Raw genomic sequence first — 21,880 nt, forward strand, 5'->3', positions numbered from 1 at the left:
CGGTACCAGGTTTAGTATCACAATACTCTATACCAAAACGATACCACGGTGGCATAAACAAAAAAGCCATATTAGCCACAGTCACAGAATGGCACTTGATGCAGACAGATAAACTCAGCTACTGCTATGTTCAATTGTTTGGCATCTTCAGTATCATTATATTACATTTTCTTCAAGTCAAAATTCTTCAGAGACAGCCATGTATGCATTAATGAATCAATTTGACTTTGTTTTTACCAATATAACAACATAATGGTAATCATTTATTTGCATGGTAAATCTCTATAGATGAGAATGGCGCTGCAATGGACAGCTGCCGTTTTACAGGCTCCTGATCAATTCTGCTATTTTGTGAGTATTTTTGCGCTGATCTTAACTTTTTTTGTACATGATGTTTCCGCCATCTTTTCTTCTGACTGAAAAGAGCTTCTGGACATCAGAACAGTGATCACTAACCTCGATTTGGATGAAGATTTCTACTTCAACAAGTCGGCAGTGCACGATAAACTGCTCACCTCAGACAAGGCCCTAATCCCTGAGACTCGGAAAAGGAAGATACTGTGTTAGAGAGGCCGACTTGCAGGCAACCTGACAAAACTACGTTGGCGAGTAAATAAACCGCCTTTTCCATCCATTCTATTGGCAAAAAAACTAATCACTGGAGAACTGTATTATCCTGTGTCTCGGAGTCGTGGCTGAACAAAGACATGGATAATATACATCTAGTTGGTTTTCTATGCATCAGCAGGACAGAATGGCTGCCTGGGGTAAACTCAAGGGGGAGGGGTGTCTCTTTGTTAACAGCTGGTGCGCAATCTCTAATATTAAGTAAGTCTCGAGGTACTGCTCACCCAAGTTAGAATACCTCATGATAAGCAGTAGACCAGGGATCATCAACTAGACTAAGATGTTTTTATTGAGTGGATGGTCGAGGGACTGGAACATAATTACAAATAATTTGTAGACTGCAAATTGACTGCAAGAAGCCCAAACAGAGATAATTTTTGTGGCGTAGTGGTCTAAGGCACTGCATCTCAGTGCTTGAGGCGTCACAACAGACACCCTGGTTCGAATCCAGGCTGTATCACAACCGGCCGTGATTGGGGAGTCTCATAGGGCGGCGCACAATTGGCCCAGCTTCGTCTGGTTTGACCGTTGTAGGCCGTCATTGTAAATAACAATTTGTTCTTAACTGACTTGCCTAGTTAAATAAAGGTTACATGTAAAATTAAATATATACTTCACTGGAAAACGACAAAGAAAATAAATAATGTAAATACTTTTTATTGTATGTGGACACTTGCTTGTCAAACATCTCATTCCATAATCGTAACCATTAATATGGAGCTGATCCCCCCCTTTGCTGCCATAACAGCCTCTGCTCTTCTGGGAAGGTTTTCCACTAGATGTTGGAACATTGCTGCGGGAGTAATGCCACAAGAGCATTAATGAGGTCGTGCACTGATGTTGGACGATTAGGCCTGGCTTGCAATTGGCGTTCCAATTCATCCCAAAGGTGTTCAGTGGGGTTGAGGTCAAGGCTCTGTGCAGGCCAGTCAAGTTCTTCCACACTGATCTCGACAAACCATTCCTGTATGGACCTCGCTTTCTGCACGGGGGCATTGTCGTGTTGAATCAGGAAAGGGCCTTCCCCAAACTGTTGCGGTGAAGTCAGAAGCACAGAATTGTGTAGAATGGCATTGTATGCTGTAGCGTTAAGATTTCCCGGCACTGAAACTAAGGGGCCTAGCCCGAACCATGAAAAACAGCCTCAGACCATTATTCCTCCAGCACCAAACTTTACAATTGGCACTATGCAAAAGTAATCGGGAGGTAGTGTACTCCTGGCATCTGCTAAACCCAGATTTGTCCGTTGTACTGTTAGATAGTGAAGCGAGAGTCATCACTCCAGAGAACGAGTTTCCACAGCTCCAGAGTCCAATGGCGGCAAGCTTTACACCCTCCAGCCGACGCATGGCATTGCGATCTTCGGCTTGTGTGTGGCTGCTCGGCCATGGAAACCCATTTCATGAAGCTCCCGATTAACAGTTATTGGCTGTTGCTTCCAGAGGCAGTTTGGAACTCGGTAATGAGTGTTGCAACCAACGATTTCTACGTGCTACACGCTTCAGTGCAGGGCGGTCCCGTTCTGTGAGCTCGTGTGGCCTACCACTTCAGGGCAGAGCCATTGTTGCTCCTAAACGTTTTCACTTCAAAATAACAGCACTTACAGTTGACCGGGGCAGCTCTAGGAGGGCAGGAATTTGATGAACTGACTGGTTGGAAAGGTGGCATCCTATGACGGTGGCACATTGAAAGTCACTGAGCTCTTCAGTACAGGCCATTCTACTGCCAATGTACCCTACCGTTTAAAAGTTTGGGGTCATTTAGAAAATGTCCTTGTTTTCCATGAAAAAATACATGAAATGAGTTGCAAAATGAATAGGAAATATAGTCAAGACGTTGACAAGGTTATAATGATTTTTAATTGAAATAATTGTGTCCAAATAATAATTGTGTCCTTCAAACTTTGCTTTCGTCAAAGAATCCTCCATTTGCAGACCTTTGGCATTTGTTGAGATAATCTGAAGAGATTTCACCCCATGCTTCCTGAAGCACCTCCCACAAGTTGGATTGGCTTGATGGGCACTTCTTACGTACCATATGGTCAAGCTGCTCCCACAACAGCTCAATAGGGTTGAGATCCAGTGACTGTGCTGGCCACTCCATTATAGACAGAATACCAGCTTCTTCCCTAAATATTTATGGCATAGTTTGGAGCTGTGCTTTGGGTCATTGTCCTGTTGTAGGCGGAAACTGGCTCCAATTAAGCGTTGTCCACAGGGTACGGCATGGCGTTAAAAAAATGGAGTGATAGCCTTCCTTCTTCAAGATCCCTTTTATCCTGTACAGATCTTCCACTTTACCACCACCAAAGCACCCCCAGATCATCACATTGCCTCCACCACTCTTGACAGATGGTGTCAAGCACTCTTCCAGCATCTTTTAATTTTTCTGCGTCTCACGAATGTTCTTCTTTGTGATCCGAACCACTCAAAATTAATCTGTCCATAACACTTTTTTCCAATCTTCCTCTGTCCAGTGTCTGTGTTATTTTGCACATCTTAATCTTTTCATTGGCCAGTCTGAGATATGGCTTTTTCTTTGCAACTCTGCCTAGAAGGCCAGCCTCCCGGAGTCGCCTCTTCACTGTTGATGTTGAGACTGATGTTTTGCGGGTACTATTTAATGATGCTGCCAGTTGAGGACTTGTGAGGCGTCTGTTTCTGAAACTAGACAATAATGTACTTGTCCTCTTGCTCAGTTGTGCACCGGGGCCTCCCACTCCTCTTTCTATTCTGGTTAGAGCTAGTTTGCGCTGTTCTGTGAATGGAGTACTACACAGCGTTGTACGAGATCTTCAGTTTCTTGGCAATATCTCACATGGAATAGCCTTCATTTCTCAGAACAAGAATAGACTGATGAGTTTCAGAAGAAAGTTATTTGTTTCTGGCCATTTTGAGCCTGTAATTGAACCCACAAATGCTGATGCTCCAGATACTCAACTAGTCTAAAGAAGGCAAGTTTTCAGCTGTGCTAACATAACTGCAAAAGGGTTTTCTAATGATCAATTGGCCTTTTAAAATTATAAACTTGGATTAGCTAACACAACGTACCATTGGAACACAGGAGTGATAGTTGCTGATAATGGGCCTCTGTACGACTATGTAGATATTCAATTTAAAAAAATCTGCCGTTTCCATCTACAATAGTCCTTTACAACATTAACAATGTCTACACTGTACCTCTGATCAAGTTTATGTTATTTTAAATGGACATAAAATGTGCTTTTCTTTCAAAAACAAGGACATTTTTAAGTGACCCCAAACTTTTGAACGGTAGTGTATGTCTATGAAGATTGCATGGTTGTGTGCTCCATTTTATACACCCGTCAGCAACTGGTGTGACTGAAATAGCAGAAACCACTAATTTGATGGGGGGTCCACATACGTTTGACCAAGTAGTGAATTTACTACAGAACAAACATAAGAGGATAAAAACAAAAGAATAACAATAAAAAACTTTAAAAAAAGCACCCTAAGGAAAAGCAAAGCTAAGAAGGTGTGTTTTAAGATCTCTTTGAAATATGTCCACAGTTTCGGCCCCCCTCAGGTTCTCTGGCAGGTTATTCCTGATGCAGGGGGCATAGTAACTAAAGGCTGACTCTCCATGCCTCTTGGTCCTAGGCTTTGGGAAAGTTAAAAGGCCAGTGCCAGAGAACCTGAGGGACTTACTGGGTACACAACTCAACAGCATGTCTGATATGTATTGGGGTGCACAATCGGGGATTGATTTAAAAACCAACTAGATAACAGTAACACGATCTTGCTTTGGATCTTCATGCCTGATAACCTAGGGCCTACACTTTAAGAATCCACTATCTATGTGTGCTATAGATTCCATAGACTCTATGGAGACGTTGTACTAAATATATCAGTGTAGGATGCATTAGTTTTAACTGTACAGTGCACAAAAATATCCTTTAACAAATTCATTGTTTAACCATAGACGGAGAAGCGTGTCAAATGTCACCACTGCTGCATAGGGCTTGTGTCACACACATACACACACACACACACACACACACACACACACAGAGAGAGACAGAGACAGAGACACACTAATACAGACATGTTCTAATGCCCAGGGCAAATGGCTGGCATCAGGCTATTTTGCACATTGATACTTTGCAAACGTTAAAATGACATTTAAGCAGCGGAGGCTCCTTGGGGGAGGACTATCCCCCTCTGAAGAATTTCAGTTTTTTTTAAGTTCCTTTTAAGACAACACTATACTAAATATATTCATGTCACAAAATAATTGATTAAAACACATTGTTTTGCAATGAAGGTCTACAGTAGCCCCAACATCACTCTGCTGGGTAGCACCATGTTGTAGCCGAAGGACAGCTAGTTTCCATCCTCCTCTGGGTGCATTGACTTCAGTACAAAACCTAGAAGGCTTGTAGTTCTCACCCCCTTCCATAGACTTACACAGTAATTATGACAACGTCCTCCAACCCATCTTGAGCTCTTGCAGCATTAACTGACATGTCCACCCAATCAAAGGATTCTAGAATGAATCTAGTACTGAAAGCATAAGCTACAGCTAGCTAGCACTGCAGTGCATAAAATGTGGTAGCAAGAGAGAGAGAACTAGTTATATTTAAAAAAAATGTCACTTACTTAGCTAGTGAATGCAGCTAGCTAGTTTAGCCTACTCAAACACCTGGCTCAAACAGTGAGGGATGCAATGTTAGCTAGCTGCCTATAGCTATCCAACACTTGAAGTCTTCCAAGTCAAGGTAAGATTTTGGTTTTTTAATTTATTGCCACTGGAGCATGCCAGTGCAACTGCTAAACTATTTGCTGACTGTACACTGTACTGCATGATTGTAGCGGGTTTACTAACACGTTAGATCTAGTAGCTATGTTTACTATGGCATTATAATATGGTGACAATGATGTAGGCTGTGTGTAGCGGTTAGCAGTTACGATATGAAGGTTTGGCTTGGAAGGGTTTTTTCGCATGGTCACAAACTGCTGATGTGTTGTGCACTGAAGTCCACAAGCGAAGGGAAAAGGTGAGGGAGAAGAGCGCGTAGACACGAGAAGAAATTATACAACAATCAAAGAGATCATCCTGTGGCGCATTCAGCGACTATTGTAGCGGTTTCAGGGGTTGTGTTGTGGATGGACGGTATGTGCCTGCGAGGTTTCTGTGTTTTCTGGCTGCCAGGACCATAGACAGCAATGGGAAGTATTCCCCAGAGGCAGGACCATGGTCAGCTCAGAGGAAACTTCCAGACTGCAGCAGAACAGCCACACCTGTCTCCAGTTGTATTTAGCGACTAAACTGCAGACAGGTGAAACGAATCAGGGCCTCTACTTAAACACGCCCTGGGTTTTTTTTATTTGACCCCAGCGGGTGAACGAACAGGAGGCTATTGGAGAGACTGAGCATACGGTGGAGAAGGAGGTTTACCGGAATAAAGGAACTGATGATTTCAACACGGAGTGAACCCCCAAAGACCAAGATTGGAGGACCTTCCACTGGTAACGATGTATTTACTTTGCTTGTTTGAGTTTTGTATATCACGAACTCTGCCGGTACCTGATAAAAAATAAACCGTGTCAACCATTTACGTGGACTGGTGGTATGTGTTTGTATGTGTAAACCCTGCCTTGCAAAGATCATGGCGCCAAAACCGCCACAGTATTCAGACCCCTTCCCAATTTCCACATTTTGTTACGTTACAGCCTTATTCTAAAATGTCCACAATCTACACACAATACCCTATAATGACAACGTGAAAACAGGTTCAGAGATTCTTGCTAATGTATATCAAATAATGATACCTTATTTACATAAGTATTCAGACCCTTTGCTATGACACTCGAAATTGAGCTCAGGTGCATCCTGTTTCCATTGATCCTCGATGTTTCTACAAATTGATTGGAGTCCACCTGTGGTAAATTCAATTGATTGGACATCATTTGGAAAGGCACACCTGTCTATATAAGGTCTCACAGTTGATAGTGCATGTCAGAACAAAAACCAGGCCATGAAGTCAAAGGAATTGTCCGTAGAGCTCAGAGACAGGCTCGTCTTGACACAGGTCTGGGGAAGTGTACCAAAATATTTCTGCAGCACTGAAGGTCCAGGAACACAGTGGCCTCCATCATACTTAAATGGAATTAGTTTGAAACCGCCAAGACTCTTCCTAGAGCTGGCCAAACAGCCAAACTGAGCAACCGGGGAAGAAGGGCCTCGGTCAGGGAGGTGACCAAGAACCTGATGGTCACTCTGACATAGCTCCTCTGTGGAGATGGGAGAAACTTCCAGAAGGACAACCATCTCTGCAGCACTCCACCACTCCACCAATCAGGCCTTTATGGTAGAGCGGCCAGTGGGAAGCCACTACTCAGTAAAAGGCACATGACAGAAGGCACCTCTGGTCTGATCAAACCAAGATTGATGTCTTTGGCCTGAATGCCAAGCGTCACGTAGGGAGGAAACCTGGCACCATCCCTATGGTGAAGCACGGTGGTGGTAGCATCATGCGGTGGGGATGTTTTTCCGCTGCAGGGACCGGGAGACAAGTCAGGATCGAGGGAAAGATGAAAGGAGCAAAGTACGGAGAGATCATTGATGAAATCCTGCTGCAGAATGCTCAGGACCTCAGTCTGGGGCGAAGGTTCACCTTCCAACAGGACAATGATCCTAAACACACAGCCAAGACAACGCAGGAGTGGCTTCAGGGACAAGTCAATGTCCTTGAGTGGCCCAGCCAGAGCCCGGACTTGAACCCGATCGAACATCTCCGGAGAGACCTGAATATAGCTGTGCAGCGAAGCTCCCCATCCAACCTGACAGCGCTTGAGGATCTGCAGAGAAGAATGGGAGAAACTCCCCAAATACAGGTGTAGCACCCAATCTTTCACGAGGCTGTAATTGTTGCCAAAAGTGCTTCAACAAAGTACTGAGTAAAGGGTCTGAATACTTATGTAAAATTTCCGTTTTTTAAAATTCTAAAAACCTGTTTTTGCTTTGTCATTTTGGGGTATTGTGTGTAGATTGAGTAAAAAAAAACAATTCAATCAATTTTAGAATAAGGCTAACTTAAAGTCAAGGGGTCTGAATACTTCCCGAAAGCACCGTTTGTGGCCGCTATGAAGTGAACTGTTTGCGTGTGATTAGGGATGTATTCATTCCGCCGATTCTGTTGAAAAACCGTTTGTTAAAACGAAACGGGCTGAATATACCTGACTGTTGGACTAATGATTACACCCTATATCAGTTAGATGCAGTCAATAGTGTGCAAGTCGTTATCTGTGTCAATGTTTGCCACCTTGATTACTCACATTTCTCTCGACCTATGAACATTGCGTACGTTGTAAACTTTCATTCATAGGCTAGGTTGTAGCAACTTCATGATAGGTTTAGGTGGATTTTCCCTATGCCCATCTATGTTTCATTGAGCTGGGTGAATATGGTGTAATATAAATAAGGCTATTTTATTTTTTTTAAATCAACTCGTCCGCCACTGCATTCAAGACCATTGTATTTTTAACGCATACAAGTTTTCCACCTATGAGAATGCATTTAGTCACTGCAGTAAAAGACACACCGACTGCATTATCCGCGGCCATGCAACACAAAGCTATTCCACATACACATTTCCTTTTTCTGACTCATTCAGCATTCTGGATGGCTGCTAGACATACGGCTTCAATTTATGCAGGCCATTTCCCCGTTGTGACCGTCACCATCTTTGTTCGTTTAACAACATGCATGCTGTCATCACGCCTTCCCACTTGAGCTTGTTTCTATTCATTTATATTCCTAAAGATGTGGTACTGCACCCCAACTCCCACACCATCTACTTCGAATAGCAGTGTCATCAGCAAGAAAATGCAAAAAAAAATCCAATTACCGGTGATAAACGTTGCAGTTTCGTCGCCCCTCTTCACTGAAATGATGGGGAACGTGAAAACAACACGAGATGCATCCAAATGGATCAACTCTACTGCCTGTCTCGGTCCATATGAGTAAAGCATACGACATAAAGAAAGCCTCTATTCAATCATGTTGTTGACGTACGTAAATGCAAACTGCATGACCAATGAGTGACATCAAATGTTAAGGTGGACCTGAAGAAGTGATGCTTAGATACCTTGTCGCGTAGATAAAACGAAACCTAGGTAGGAAATGTTTGTTGGCTGTGTAATTGTAAAACGCGTTTGTGACGTTCATAAATTATAACTACCTGTATGTCTAAGATGCTATCTAGACCACCTTAAATCGACAGTGCTGCTGCAGCCCAGTGAGCACCGTCCGACGCTAACGTCCATAGACATTGCGATTTGGTCCGTCCACCCTTGCCTTGATTTCAACGTCTACAGACGTCGTTTTTTTCCCGGCCTCGAGTTGGCCCAAACAGACTTCTATGATTGGTTCAGATTTGGTCTGGTCCAACCAAATGTGGTCTTTTTTGGGGATGGAGCTCATTACAATAATATCCAGCATGCTTTGCAAGAGTTAATTTACATTTACGGCAGATGCTCTTATCCATGTTTATTCTATTCTACTGAGCCATTTTATGTCCGTATTCTTATATTTTATTATTTATAATTGTTGAAGGAACCTGCAAGTAAGCAATTCGTTTGTTGGTATATACTGTACATATGACTAATAACTTGAAACATCTATAAAAGACTACTTTTTAATATCATTTTGCTCACTGGGAGGCTACTCTGGACCTTCTGGCCACTCAACAAGGCACAAAACATAACCTCCAGCAAATGATCATCCTCTATCAAGTCCAGTGGTATTGAAAGTTTTCAGTGGGGACCCAGTCTTTTCCGGAAGAATTTCTGTATACACCAAACCCTACCCCAAATCTAATAACCATAAAATTGGTACATAAACATATTTTACCTGCGTGCTCAGTCCCCTCCTGTACTCCCTGTTCACCCACAACTGCATGGCCAGGCACAACTGCAACACCATCATTAAGTTTGCAGACGACACAACAGTGGTAGGCCTGATCACCGACAACGACGAGACAGCCTATAGGGAGGAGGTCAAAGACCTGGCCGGGTGGTGCCAGAATATCAACCTATCCCTCAACGTAACCAAGACTAAGTAGATGATTGTGGACTACAGGAAAAGGAGGACCGAGCACGTCCCCATTCTCATCGACGGGGCTGTAGTGGACTAGGTTGAGAGCTTCAAGTTCCTTGGTGTCCACATCAACAACAAACTAGAATGGTCCAAACACACCAAGACAGTTGTGAAAAGGGCACGACAAAGCCTATTCCCCCTCAGGAAACTAAAAATATTTGGCATGGGTCCTGAGATCCTCAAAAGGTTCTACAGCTGCAACATCGAGAGCATCCTGACCGGTTGCATCACTGCCTGGTACGGCAATTGCTCGGCCTCCGACCGCAAGGCACTTCAGAGGGTAGTGTGTACGGCCCAGTACATCATTGGGGCTAAGCTGCCTGCCATCCAGGACCTCTACACCAGGCGGTGTCAGAGGAAGGCCCTAAAAATTGTCAAAGATCCCAGCCACCCCAGTCAGACTGTTCTCTCTACTACCGCATGGCAAGCGGTTCCAGAGTGCCAAGTCTAGGACAAAAAGGCTTCTCAACAGTTTTTACCCCAAACCATAAGACTCCTGAACAGGTAATGAAATGGCTACCAGGACTATTTGCATTGTGTGCCCCCCCAACCCCTCTTTTACACTGCTGCTACTTTGTTTATCATATATGCATAGTCACTTTAACTATACATTCATGTACATACTACCTCAATTGGCCTGGCTAACCGGTGTCTGTATATAGCCTCGCTAATGTTATTTTCAACTGTCATTTTACTTCTTTACTTACCCATTGTTCACCTAATACCTTTTTTGCACTATTGGTTAGAGCCTGTAACTAAGCATTTCACTATAAGGCACACGTGACAAATACAATTTGATTTGACTTGATTCAATTCATTACACTTCTCTTATCAAAATGAAAATAAAACAAATTACTCAATAAAATTGTATTTTTCGAATTCATCTTTCTTAAAAACGTTTGTATATTGTCCCATAAAATAAGCTGTACTTTTTTGGGGTTTTGCTGACCCCACTGCACTTCCCCCGCGACGCGACCCCAACTTTGAATACCACTGGTCTAGACAGACAAAAACTTCGATAGACCAGTGACGCAATCAGGACGTCCGATCCTATATAGCCGATTTGTCAAGATCACGTTCCAACAGAAACGAGTCTGGTTTCCCACGAGATTAACATTAAAGAAACTAGACTAGTCTTCCAGATGGCTAGCTAAAGGTTTCTCCTTTCATCTGTGGCTAAAGCATAACTAACATTGATATTGCTGCAATAGCTATCTTCTTACCTAGCTGGCGAGACACCGGCCGCCTTGACAAATGACATGGGATTCAGCTAGTTAGCTTGCAATCAAGACTCACCAGCTGTCGTCTGTGTCTCAAGGACAGCACAAATGTATTTCTATTTGTAACCTTTTCCAGTTGCTCGCTAACACAACAATATGGTGTAGTCCAAAAAGTGCAGCATGCAAGAGATTCAATTTATCAGTCTTGGATTGTTAATCATCACTTCAACATCCCATGTCGCATCAAAGCAATGCGTTTTATCTATAAGTCTACAGTATATCGCTGCACACACAATTGACACCGACAAGTAACGTTACTTAGCCTGAAAGGGGAAACTAGCTAACGTTAGATATATGCATTTTAAAACCGTTTTTATATCGTGCAAAAACACAGAAAGTGAACTGATAGATGTTGTGCTATTGCTCATGATAACGATTGAGAAACTGAATACAAAATCTATTTAGATTAACAACCTCTGCAAAATCTACTGGATTTGCTAAAATAATTTAATGTAACGTCACATAACATGCGTCAGATTGGTGGCGTTCGAGGTCGTATTGTTTGGTTGTCACGCTGCGCAGACTATCAGTCTCACAATGACTGGGGAAATAATGTAATGCCTCAAGAACCACATTCATACAATACAATCAATGTGAACGAACATGTGGGTTGCAAACCCGGATGTCATGCCAGAGGAGCGCATAAACCTGCTAAACCATTGCTGAATATTAATACATCCGAGCCTCCTGACACAACGACAGTTTCCCCACCGAGGACGACTAACAATTTCAATCGGTCCAATTAATAGTCAGCGTGGCATGCCCAAATTTCACCTACGGGGCTACAAACTCACATACAAGGGACAGTTTGAAGAAATCGAAATGTATCGACTAGGGGAGCAGTCAACACAACTCTCTAGGTCCCAGCAGGCAACTGATGCAAGGCATAATAATAACCCGAGTGTGGTCACCAAACCACCTCTGTTACCATTTGATCTTGTCCTCAGGGTAGACCACACAGATATGTTGTATCCCAAAATTACATATCGCGCCATTGTCTTTTCAACAGGAGCGTGTCCACCTTGCCACCTGTACTTGTGTGCGAGAGACTCATCGGAGTCACACACACAGCTCCGCTGTGACGATCAGTGTTTGCACCAGCGTCTCCTGCCCACCAGAACGGTATTTATTTTCACAAACTCTTCTGGTAAATTACTCATGCGAGCATGGTCATCAAACCATCTGTCTACAGCAATTTGACACTGGTGTGCAGCGCGACATAAAAAAACGAGCTGGAACGCCCCTACAGACTAACACCATTGCATTGTGGGAACCGAAGTGGTAGTCACGTTTTTGATCCAGCATGGCAGGAAAACAGAAAAGCAAAAGGTAAGTTGCTCATAGTGAAATATAGGTACTGAACACATTTGTTTTATGAAATAACAACGTAGCTAGTTTCTCTGTGTATTGTACATGTCAAGTGTTTTGTGTCGTTCTTTATTTGCCTTGGAATGTTAAAAGTGGAGTTGATAGCGCACTTGAAATGATCGTTAGCCTTAGCTAATAGTTAGCTAGTTTGCTTGGTTAGAAATGGTTGGCATGCTCGCTAACCAAGTTAGTTGAGTGATCATCATGTTACTCCCCCTGTTCAGTTTTCAAGTTTGTTTTGGCATGGCTTATTGAAATGTAATGTTAAACGGATCAAACTAGCTAGCTAATTTAGCCAACTAACTTTACTCGCCATCATAGTCACTGCAGAGAGACTATTGTAACGTATCTGATAAAACTCGCTAGCTTGTTTAAATATAGCTAAGTAACTGATCTTTGACTTTGTAATTAAATATCTTAATGTTTGCTAAATTGTCTGTTTTATTGTTTCTATGTTGCAGGAAGTTGGAGGACCTCAGTGTGGACGAGTTCCTGCTGTCTGGCTTTGACTCGGCAGGTGAGGCTGATTCTGAGGATGACACTCCTACACGGAATGGACAGAATTCGAAGAAGAAAGCAGGGCAATCTGCAGCTCAAGACAAGTAAGTGTTTCTCATTTCTTCAGTCAATGTCTGCCCCAGATACTTTAGTATACCCTAAAAATACAAATGTCCTCCCAGGTCACCTGGTCGAATGTTACCTAATACATTAGTATTTCCTGTCCTGCAGGGGTGATGACAAAAAGAAAGGCAAGGCATCTCAGCACAAAGACTCACTGTCAAGGCTAAAAAGTAAAGATCCAGAGTTCTATAAGTTCTTGCAGAAGAACGACCAGACCCTTCTCAACTTTGACGACACCGACAGCTCCGAGGATGAGGAAGAGAGGAAGTACCACACGCTGCCCAAACAACTGGAGGTACCAGGACTTTGACAAATGTTTCATGATCTGAAAATGTAATTCAAAGGATGTATAGAGTGATTTTTCTGATCTAAAATGGTAGCCTATGCTTGACTTAAACCAGCAGCATTGGAGAGGAACATCTCATTTTACACTTGTAAATGTCAAATTTGAGGGGATGCGGATTTTACACTCAACATGTATTTGTTCATTTTCATGATTTATATTCCTTAGCGTGTTTTCTTTGTCTCTATAATGCCCTTAACCTTAAAATTAACATTCTGAAAAATGTAATGTGTGACTGTAGGAGGCCAGTTCTGATGATGATGAGGAACAAGGAGAGTCCACCAAGAAATCCAAGAAGACAGCGGATGTTATCAAAGTCACAGAGAAAATGGTTGACGAGTGGCAAGCCGCAATCAAGGTAACACTTACCTACAGGCTATCCGCCTAGCATAGACCTCAACCTTTTTCCTCTACCAGACTTTAGGTGTAGTCATTGTAAACAGACGACACCAGGATGCAGGTTGCATAATGGTCCTTTTCAATAACCAACGTTTGACGCATATTTTCTCCCTGCAAATAGAATAGGGCTTTGTCCCATCTTCCACCTCTCAAACCTCTGGGTTAACTACTGTCCCATGAGTGTCGTGATTAAAAAACAATGCCTACCAGGCAGCATTAATTCGGAAGGAAAAACATAGTATTATATGAAGTCGAGGCTTTTGTTTCTACTGTACCACAATACCAGTGCTTTTGCCCTTCATTCATGTGTCTTTTCTTGCCTCCATCCCTTTGTCTTCAGGATGAGCCTACACCTCGCCTCTTCAGAGAGATCACACAGGCCTTCAAGGCTGCCGTGGCGACCACCAAAGGAGAAGGGGGAGATCCGTGTCGATACAAAGTGGCCGACAGTTCAGGTAGGGATCATACCCCCCCATGAGTGTGTATGATCCCCTCTTTAGTAGTGTCAACATACTTTAGCCCCAAGGACGATGATGTAATTTGTGGTGTGTGTGTTTTCCAATAGTGTTCAACGCCTTGGTCCTGTTCTGTATCCGAGACGTGTACGTGGCTCTGCAGAGGATGCTCAACCTAAAGCCAGATAAAGACCAGAAGAAGTAATAAATGGAGACCTTTCTTCTTTACATAAGCTTTAACCATGTCCCTGATACATAGTTTTGAGTAGAAAAATTGCTAAACCGATTAACCAACGAGCCAATGTATTTTATTATCTGTGTCAAGGTGATTTAATTTTTTTTAGGTGTATCCATTTATCCATTTCGGCCTTTCCCCTCTCATTTTCTCATCTTCAGGCCAGTGCTTCCATCTTCCAGTCCTAAGTGGCAGAAGAACCAGGTGGACATCAGGATGTATCTCAGTGGAATCGTTCAGGTTTGTCCCGCTATTTATTTCATCCTCCCTCCTATTTTCCCTTCTTTTTTCCCCCCTCTTGTCTGAATTGTCACTGATACCTTTCCCTTTTCTTGCATACGGTATTTGTGTTGGATGTACCCTAGTGTTTTTTAAAATGTTTCTACCATTTTTACTCTTATCGAAGATGTGTTTCAATTGATGTACCTCTACTTACAACAGCAAATAAATGGAACTTTAACTCTCCTCCTCCCAGCTCTTGTCCTGTCTCACAGAGGCCACCGTCATCAGTGCAGTTCTGAGGCACGCCAACCAGCTGGTTCCCTACTACCTGTGTAACCCCAAACAGTGTCGCCACCTGCTCAAGGTAACTTCCGGATACCACAGCAACACCTATATGTAGGCTGACCAAACTGCATGATGATCATCGGGGGAATTAGGCAAATAATGTTTCTGTAATGTAAAGCCGTTATGATTTAGTTCAAAGGATAATAACCCTGCAGAGGTAAACCACATTAATATCGGTTGAGTATATAAACGGTGTTGTGCAGCACTGGAGGATCCCTTCCTAAGAAATGGCCTGTTACCGCTGCCAGAACCGTGTAACTCCATTTTGTCCCCGTATAGTTTATTTTATTACATTCATTGAAAGTAGTAGCGCTGACATTTCATAATTGTATTTTCATAAATGGTCAAATATGGCTGTTTTTGTCATTTCCTGAAAAGCTTTTAACGATGCAAGATTTCAGACAGCGACTCTATGCTCTGGACTGGTAGCCTTGCTATTGGGACCTGGGTCCTCCATTCCCGACGCTAGCTCTCACATTCCACCTCTCTCACCTTTTTCTTTCTAGCAACTGATCAAGCAGTGGAGCACCGGGGAGGAGACGAGCCGCGTGCTGGCTTTCCTGGCCCTCAACAAGATCTGCCGACACAAGCAAGACACCTTCCTCAACCCCATCCTCAAGGTATGTCCTCTACGTCTCTCTCTGCTCCATCCTCTGGGGAGGTGAGACCATCATGGGTGAAAAATGCTTCATTCATTTGGCTCACGGTAGTTAATACCCTTCAGGGGTGAGTAAGTAAGGTGTATGTCTCCACATCTGCATTAAAAGTGCTAAGCAAATATCGCTTCCCAGTTAGTGGCAAATGTCTGCACATAAAAATTCCTGGAAGGTGGCACATAGCAGTACAAAGTGGAAGGTGTAAAGTTGCCTGCACAACTGTTGGAACTCCCCAAAATGGAAAATTTGTATTATTTTAAACCGAACTCGGACACCCTTTAACCTCTTGAATGTCTCTTCCCGTTAGCGGGATCATTTTCCAGCGAAAACTCCTAGCGACATTAGCATAACGAAATTCAATATTTATTTTTTTTCAAATATAGGGCTGTCTCATATCGTTTTATAGATACACCTCTCTTGAATCGACCCTCGTTGTCCGATTTCAAAAAGGTTTTACAGGAAAAGCACAATATTAGATTATGTTAGAGGAGTACATGGTAAAAGTCGCATCATATGAATTTTCCGAGCAAGCACACCCATCACATATAACCAAAAAACAGCTAAATGCAGCACTAACCTTTTACAAACTTCATCAGAAGACACACCTAGGACATCATGTTACACACAGCATGCAATCTTTTGTTCAATAAAGGTCATATTTCTATATAAAAACAGCATTTTACATCGGCACCTGAGGTTGACTAACTATTTTCCCATATAATGCGTCCCGGGAAACAATGCTACAATTTTATAAATTACTATTCGAAAACGATTTTTTTAATATATATTGTCAATCTAAGATTTATAGATGAATATCTCTTGAAAACACCTGTCAAAACAGATTTTAAATTAACTTTACAGGGTAATCACACTTTGAGATCAAATGGGATGCGATACCCAGAAATTGAGCTCGAAAACCTAACTCGGCGCCACCTGTGAAAAATAGCACGTAACATCTGATATTGTATAATATCGCCAATAATCCCTCACCTTTAGTTGTCTTCATCAGAAATCCCTTCCCGATGTCCCAGGTCCATGACAAATGTATTTTCGGTCGAAAAAGTCCATGCTTTATGTTCCATTAGCTTCCTCTTGTTAGCGCGTCCTAAGGCTGTAATCAAAAGTCGATCCGTGGGCGGCAGCTGTCTAACGCAAAATGACTGTTTACGGTAAGTTAGGGTCGTTCAAACATGTCAAACGTTGTATCAAGACATCGTCAGGGCCTGTTTCAACAAGAAAGCCAATCAGATTCAAGTGGGACGATTTCATTGTGTTTCAAAAAACTTCCAAAGGTGGGGGCAGACACGGCCGCCAACGTCACAATGCTCATGGCCCTCCGACTGTGACCAATTGCCACATCGTCTCTTTCACTGAGTTTCTACCGTAGAACCCTCAAAACACTTTGTAAAGACTGGGGACATCTAGTGGAAGCACTGGAAAGTGCTCAATTTTCATTTTTTTACGTTGTGATTTATAGGTAAGGCTGTGAAGTCGAGTCCACAATTCAGATTTCCACTTCCTGGTTCAATCGGTCTCGGGGTTTTGACTGCCATACGAGTTCTGTTATACTCACAGACACCATTCAAACAGTTTTAGAAAATTTAGGGTGTTTTCTATCCATATAAAATAAGTATATGCATGTCTTAGCTTCTGACTTTGATTAGTAGGCCGTTGAAAATGGGAACGATTTTTTTCCAAAATGCGCTGTGGCGCCCCCTATCCTAGGGGAACGGCAAGAAGTTAACCTCGTTTTTTTCCCCCTCAGCAAATGTACATCTCGTACGTGCAGAACTGCAAGTTCACGTCGCCCACCGTTCTGCCTATGATCAACTTCATGCAGCGGACGCTGACGGAGATGTACTCGCTGGACACACAGGCCTCCTACCAGCACGGCTTCATCTACATCCGCCAGCTGGCCATCCACCTGAGGAACGCCATGACCATGAAGAAGAAGGTTAGCAGTTAGTCGCACATCCATTCATACACTAGGGCCTGAATTCACAAAGTGTCTCCAAGTAGAAGGGCTGATCTAGCATCACGTGCCCCTTTTTATAATGTTTTAAAAGGCGAAACTGATCCTAGGTCAGCACTCCTACTCTGAGATGCCTGGTGAATTTCGGGCCCTGGATGTAGGAAATAAGGATAAGGAAATGATGTAGGTTACCAGGAAGTACAGCTGATGATGATGATGATGATGATAATAATAGAAGGAATAATGTTAACTATAAAGGTTTTTATACTGGTCTGTGATATTCTAACATCGGAGCTAAGCGTTCCAATATTGGTCTATCTCAGTGGTTCCCAAACTTTTTTTATAGTCCTGTACCCCTTCAAACATTCAACCTCCAGCTGCGTACCCTCTCTAGCACCAGGGTCAGCGCGCTCTCATATGTTTTTTTTTTTGCCTTCATTGTAAGCCTGCCACACACACACTATGATATTTTTATTAAACAATAGAATGAGTGTGAGTTTGTCACAACCCGGCTTGTGAGAAGTGACAAAGAGCTCTTATAGGACCAGGGCACTAATAATAATCATCATTTTGCTCTTTATTTAACCATCTTACATATAAAACCTTATTTGTTCATCAATAATTGTGAATAACTCACCAGTGGTTAATGAGAAGGGTGTGCTTGACAGGATGCGCATACCTCTGCAATGTTGTATTGGAGAGAGTCTCAGTCTTAAATAATTTTCCACACACAGTCTGTGCCTGTATTTAGTTTTCATGCTAGTGAGGGCTGAGAATCCACTCTCACACAGGTACGTGGTTGCAAAGGGCATCAGTGTCTTAACAGCGCGATTTGCCAAGGCAAGAAACTCTGAGCGCAGCCCCATCCAGAAATCTAGCAGTGGCTTCTGGTTAAATTCAATTTTCACAGAATCGCTTGTTGCAATTTCGATGATGCTCTCTTGTTCAGATATTGGTAAGTGGACTGGAGGCAGGGCATGAAAGGGTTAACAAATCCAGTTGATTGTGTCGTCCGTTTCGGGGAAGGTCCTGCGTAATTGCGCACCCAGCTCACTTAGGTGCTTCGCTATATCACATTTGACATTGTCCGTAAACTTGTTCATTTGCACACAAAAAGATCATACAATGATTGGTAGACCTGTGTGTTGTCCTTGTTAATGTAGACAGAAAAGAGCTCCAACTTCTTAATCATAGCCTCAAATTTGTCCCACCCCACATGTTGAATATAGTTGCGGAGAGTCCCTGTAATCCTAGAACCAGATCATTCAGGCGAGGGGAAAAAACATCACCCAGATAGGCCAGTTGTGTGAGAAACTCGTCATCATGCAAGCGGTCAGACAAGTGAAAATTAAAGAACTTTAAGCTCGTCTCTCAATTCCCCTCCCAAAAAACGTGTCTATGCTTTGCCCCTTGATAACCAGCACACTTCTGTATGTTGTAAAAGCGTTACATGGTCGCTGCCCATATTATTGTATAGTGCAGAAAATACACGAGAGTTCAGGGGCCTTGCTTTAACAAAGTTAACCATTTTCGCTGTAGTGTCCAAAATGTCTTTCAAGCTGTCGTGCATTCCCTTTGCAGCAAGAGCCTCTCGGTGGATGTTGCAGTGTATTGGGAGCAACTGCTTGCACGCGCATTACCACTCCACTATGTCTTCCTGTCATGGCTTTTGCGCCATCAGTACAGATACCAACACATCTTGACCACCAAAGTCCATTTGATGTCATAAAGCTATCCAGTACTTTAAAAAAAAATCCTCTCCTGTTGTCCTGGTTTCCAGTGGTTTGCAGAAGAGGATGTCTTCCTTAATTGACCCCCCATAAACATAACGGCCATATACCAGGAGCTGTGCCAGGCCCGCCACGTCTGTTGACTCATCCAGCTGTAACGCATAGAATTCACTGGCTTGTATGCGAAGCAGTAATTGTTTCAAAACATCTCCTGCCATGTCAGTGATGCATCGTGAAACGGTGTTGTTTGAAGAAGGCATTGTCTGTATAGTTTTTTTTGGCCTTTTCCCCCACCATTGTCCCAGCCATATCCGCGGCAGCTCAAAAAACTCCTGTGGCTTATTTTTCTAATTGTCATGTTTCGTTTCTAAATGTCTGCGCAAGAGTGAAGGTTTCCCGTGAGCGTAATGGTTAATGTATTTAAAAAATAATTTGAATCACATTTTTATTTGGCGTACCCCCGACAGCTATGTAGCCCTGGGGAACCCCAGTTTGGGAATACCTGGTCTAGACCATTGCTCGTCTAACTGTAACCACCAGCAATTGCATGTAGATCGGTGCTGATGTTAAATGTGATGTACTTTAAGGTGTGTGTGTGTGTGTGTGTGTTTTTGATCCCTGCAGGAGACATACCAGTCGGTGTATAACTGGCAGTTTGTCCACTGCCTGTACCTGTGGTGTCGTGTGCTCAGCACCCTGCACCCCAGCGACGTCCTGCAGCCCCTCATCTACCCACTGTGCCAGGTCATAGTGGGCACCATCAAGTGGGTACACACACACACACACACACACACACACACACACACACACACACACACACACACACAGACCTATGGGCTTAACTTGGGATCATACAGTTTCATGGGCTCTGCTACTGTTGAACACACTACCAGGATGTCACACAGAGATCTATGGGGAAGGAGAATACATCCCTTTTCCGAAAGTGTAACATGAATATAAAGCTAAACCATCTGTTTTTCACCTAGTTGTTGTATAGATCAGCAATAACACGTGCTTTAGTATGTATACCCTATGTTAGGGTAGGATGGCTAGTTAGCATGATACGACCAGCCTATGGTCTCTGCAGATTTTCTATTGGTTTTCTGTCTTTGACTTGAAATACAATCACATAACATAAAAACGTATACAGACTAAGCCTAGATTAAAAAGCATGCTCAATGGGGGGGGAGAATTTGGTCCATGACTAGGCTTAATCTGTCTGTGAAACTGCACCAAAAAGTTTAACTTCGCGCCTTCACCAGCAGGTGGTAGTGTTGACCGCTGTTGTGAATCTGTATCTGTCTTACTGTGCAGGCTGGTACCCACTTCACGCTACTACCCTTTGAGGATCCACTGTGTGCGAGCCCTCACCCTCCTCTCTGGCAGCACCCACACCTTTGTGCCCGTTCTGCCCTTCCTACTGGAGGTAAGACCCCTTACCCCCTGCCAGAGGTGCTCATCTCCTCCCAGAGCAATACCCTCATGGGCTTATATTTACCAAGCATCTCAGAGTAAGTGCTCTGATCTAGGATAGGTTGGGGCTTTTTTTTTTCTTGATAATGAATAAGAGTACATCGACAGCAGGACCTGATCATAGATCAGCACTCCTGCTATTTGACTCTTTGTGAATAGGGATCCTGCTGGATTTGGCTCCCCACCCTACTGTAGTTCAACTAGTTCAGGGCTCTCCAACCCTGTTCCTGGAGAGCTGCAGTCCTGTAGGTTTTCACTCCAACCCTAATCTAGCACACCTGATTCTAATAAGCAGCTGGTTGATAAGCTGAACAGGGTTAGTTACACCTGGGGTGGGAGTGAAAACCTACATGAGGGTAGCTCTGCAGGAACAAGGTTGGGGAGAACTAGTTCATCGCTAACCAGGACATTGATCAGCTGAGTCCGGTATGTTAACTTACAACAGGGTCGGCTCAAAACTCTGCACGCATTCTCAGTAGCTCACTAGGACGAGGGTTGGCCACCCCTGCCGTAAGCACTTGTGTGGCCTAGATCAGAAAAGGTTGAATAGATGTGAGCAATATGGCGAGAGGACAGCATTGGGCGACAGACCCAATGGAAACACAATGTAGGAGTGTTGTAACATTTTGTAAGGTGTCAGTGGAAAACAGTCTGTAGGTCTCAACAGCTAAACACGGTGTAGGTTCTGAAAGATGAGGGGGAGGAAGTAAATCTGAGTGGTTTGTGACATCAACCTTAACCCCTGCACTAGTCTCTTCCTACTAGCAGACTTTGCTGATAGCTTCTTTATTGAGGGAAAGTGGACTTACTATGTGATACGTGGTTGTCTCACCTAGCTATCTTTAGATGAATGAACTAACTGTAACTCGCTCTGGATAAGAGCATCTGCTAAATGACTAAAATGTTAAATGTTAGACACCTTTGTTATTAGTGCTGGTCCCAAACTGTCAACGTTTTCAGTTTGACTGCGTGGGTTGGTTTGGCGTGGGTTGGTTTGGCGTGGGTTGGTTTGGCGCGGGTTGGTTTGGCGCGGG

The 21,880-nt window shown here is 43.3% G+C and overlaps 2 protein-coding genes across 10 annotated transcripts in view; one reads left to right on the top strand and one right to left on the bottom strand.

The window, feature by feature from the left end:
• The window catches only part of LOC115166018 (kelch-like protein 17), a 32,872-nt gene extending 20,638 nt beyond the window's left edge, over positions 1 to 12,234 (bottom strand). For 4 of the 9 annotated variants that reach the window (XM_029719629.1, XM_029719624.1, XM_029719623.1 and 1 more), the window contains exon 1: positions 11,956 to 12,234. In XM_029719629.1, coding sequence (XP_029575489.1) covers positions 11,956 to 11,958 — 3 coding nt within the window. In that variant the 5' untranslated portion in view covers positions 11,959 to 12,234. Of the gene's footprint in view, positions 1 to 456; positions 536 to 8,497; positions 8,810 to 8,830; positions 9,153 to 11,955 lie in introns of those variants that run through there. The other 5 variants (XM_029719627.1, XM_029719626.1, XM_029719630.1 and 2 more) reach the window with 5 other exon arrangements.
• A 23-nt stretch (positions 12,235 to 12,257) lies between these two features.
• Positions 12,258 to 21,880, top strand: part of noc2l (NOC2-like nucleolar associated transcriptional repressor) — a 29,493-nt gene continuing 19,870 nt past the window's right edge. The window contains exons 1-12 of the mRNA XM_029719621.1: positions 12,258 to 12,356; positions 12,857 to 12,997; positions 13,125 to 13,311; positions 13,601 to 13,717; positions 14,099 to 14,213; positions 14,324 to 14,414; positions 14,610 to 14,688; positions 14,924 to 15,034; positions 15,522 to 15,635; positions 17,437 to 17,625; positions 19,998 to 20,137; positions 20,688 to 20,799. Of these exons, the coding sequence (XP_029575481.1) occupies positions 12,331 to 12,356; positions 12,857 to 12,997; positions 13,125 to 13,311; positions 13,601 to 13,717; positions 14,099 to 14,213; positions 14,324 to 14,414; positions 14,610 to 14,688; positions 14,924 to 15,034; positions 15,522 to 15,635; positions 17,437 to 17,625; positions 19,998 to 20,137; positions 20,688 to 20,799 (1,422 nt within the window). The 5' untranslated portion in view covers positions 12,258 to 12,330. The remainder of the gene's footprint in view (positions 12,357 to 12,856; positions 12,998 to 13,124; positions 13,312 to 13,600; positions 13,718 to 14,098; positions 14,214 to 14,323; positions 14,415 to 14,609; positions 14,689 to 14,923; positions 15,035 to 15,521; positions 15,636 to 17,436; positions 17,626 to 19,997; positions 20,138 to 20,687; positions 20,800 to 21,880) is intronic.

The sequence above is a fragment of the Salmo trutta genome, chromosome 28 (assembly GCF_901001165.1).
Source record: "Salmo trutta chromosome 28, fSalTru1.1, whole genome shotgun sequence".
Taxonomy (NCBI): Eukaryota; Metazoa; Chordata; class Actinopteri; order Salmoniformes; family Salmonidae; genus Salmo; species Salmo trutta.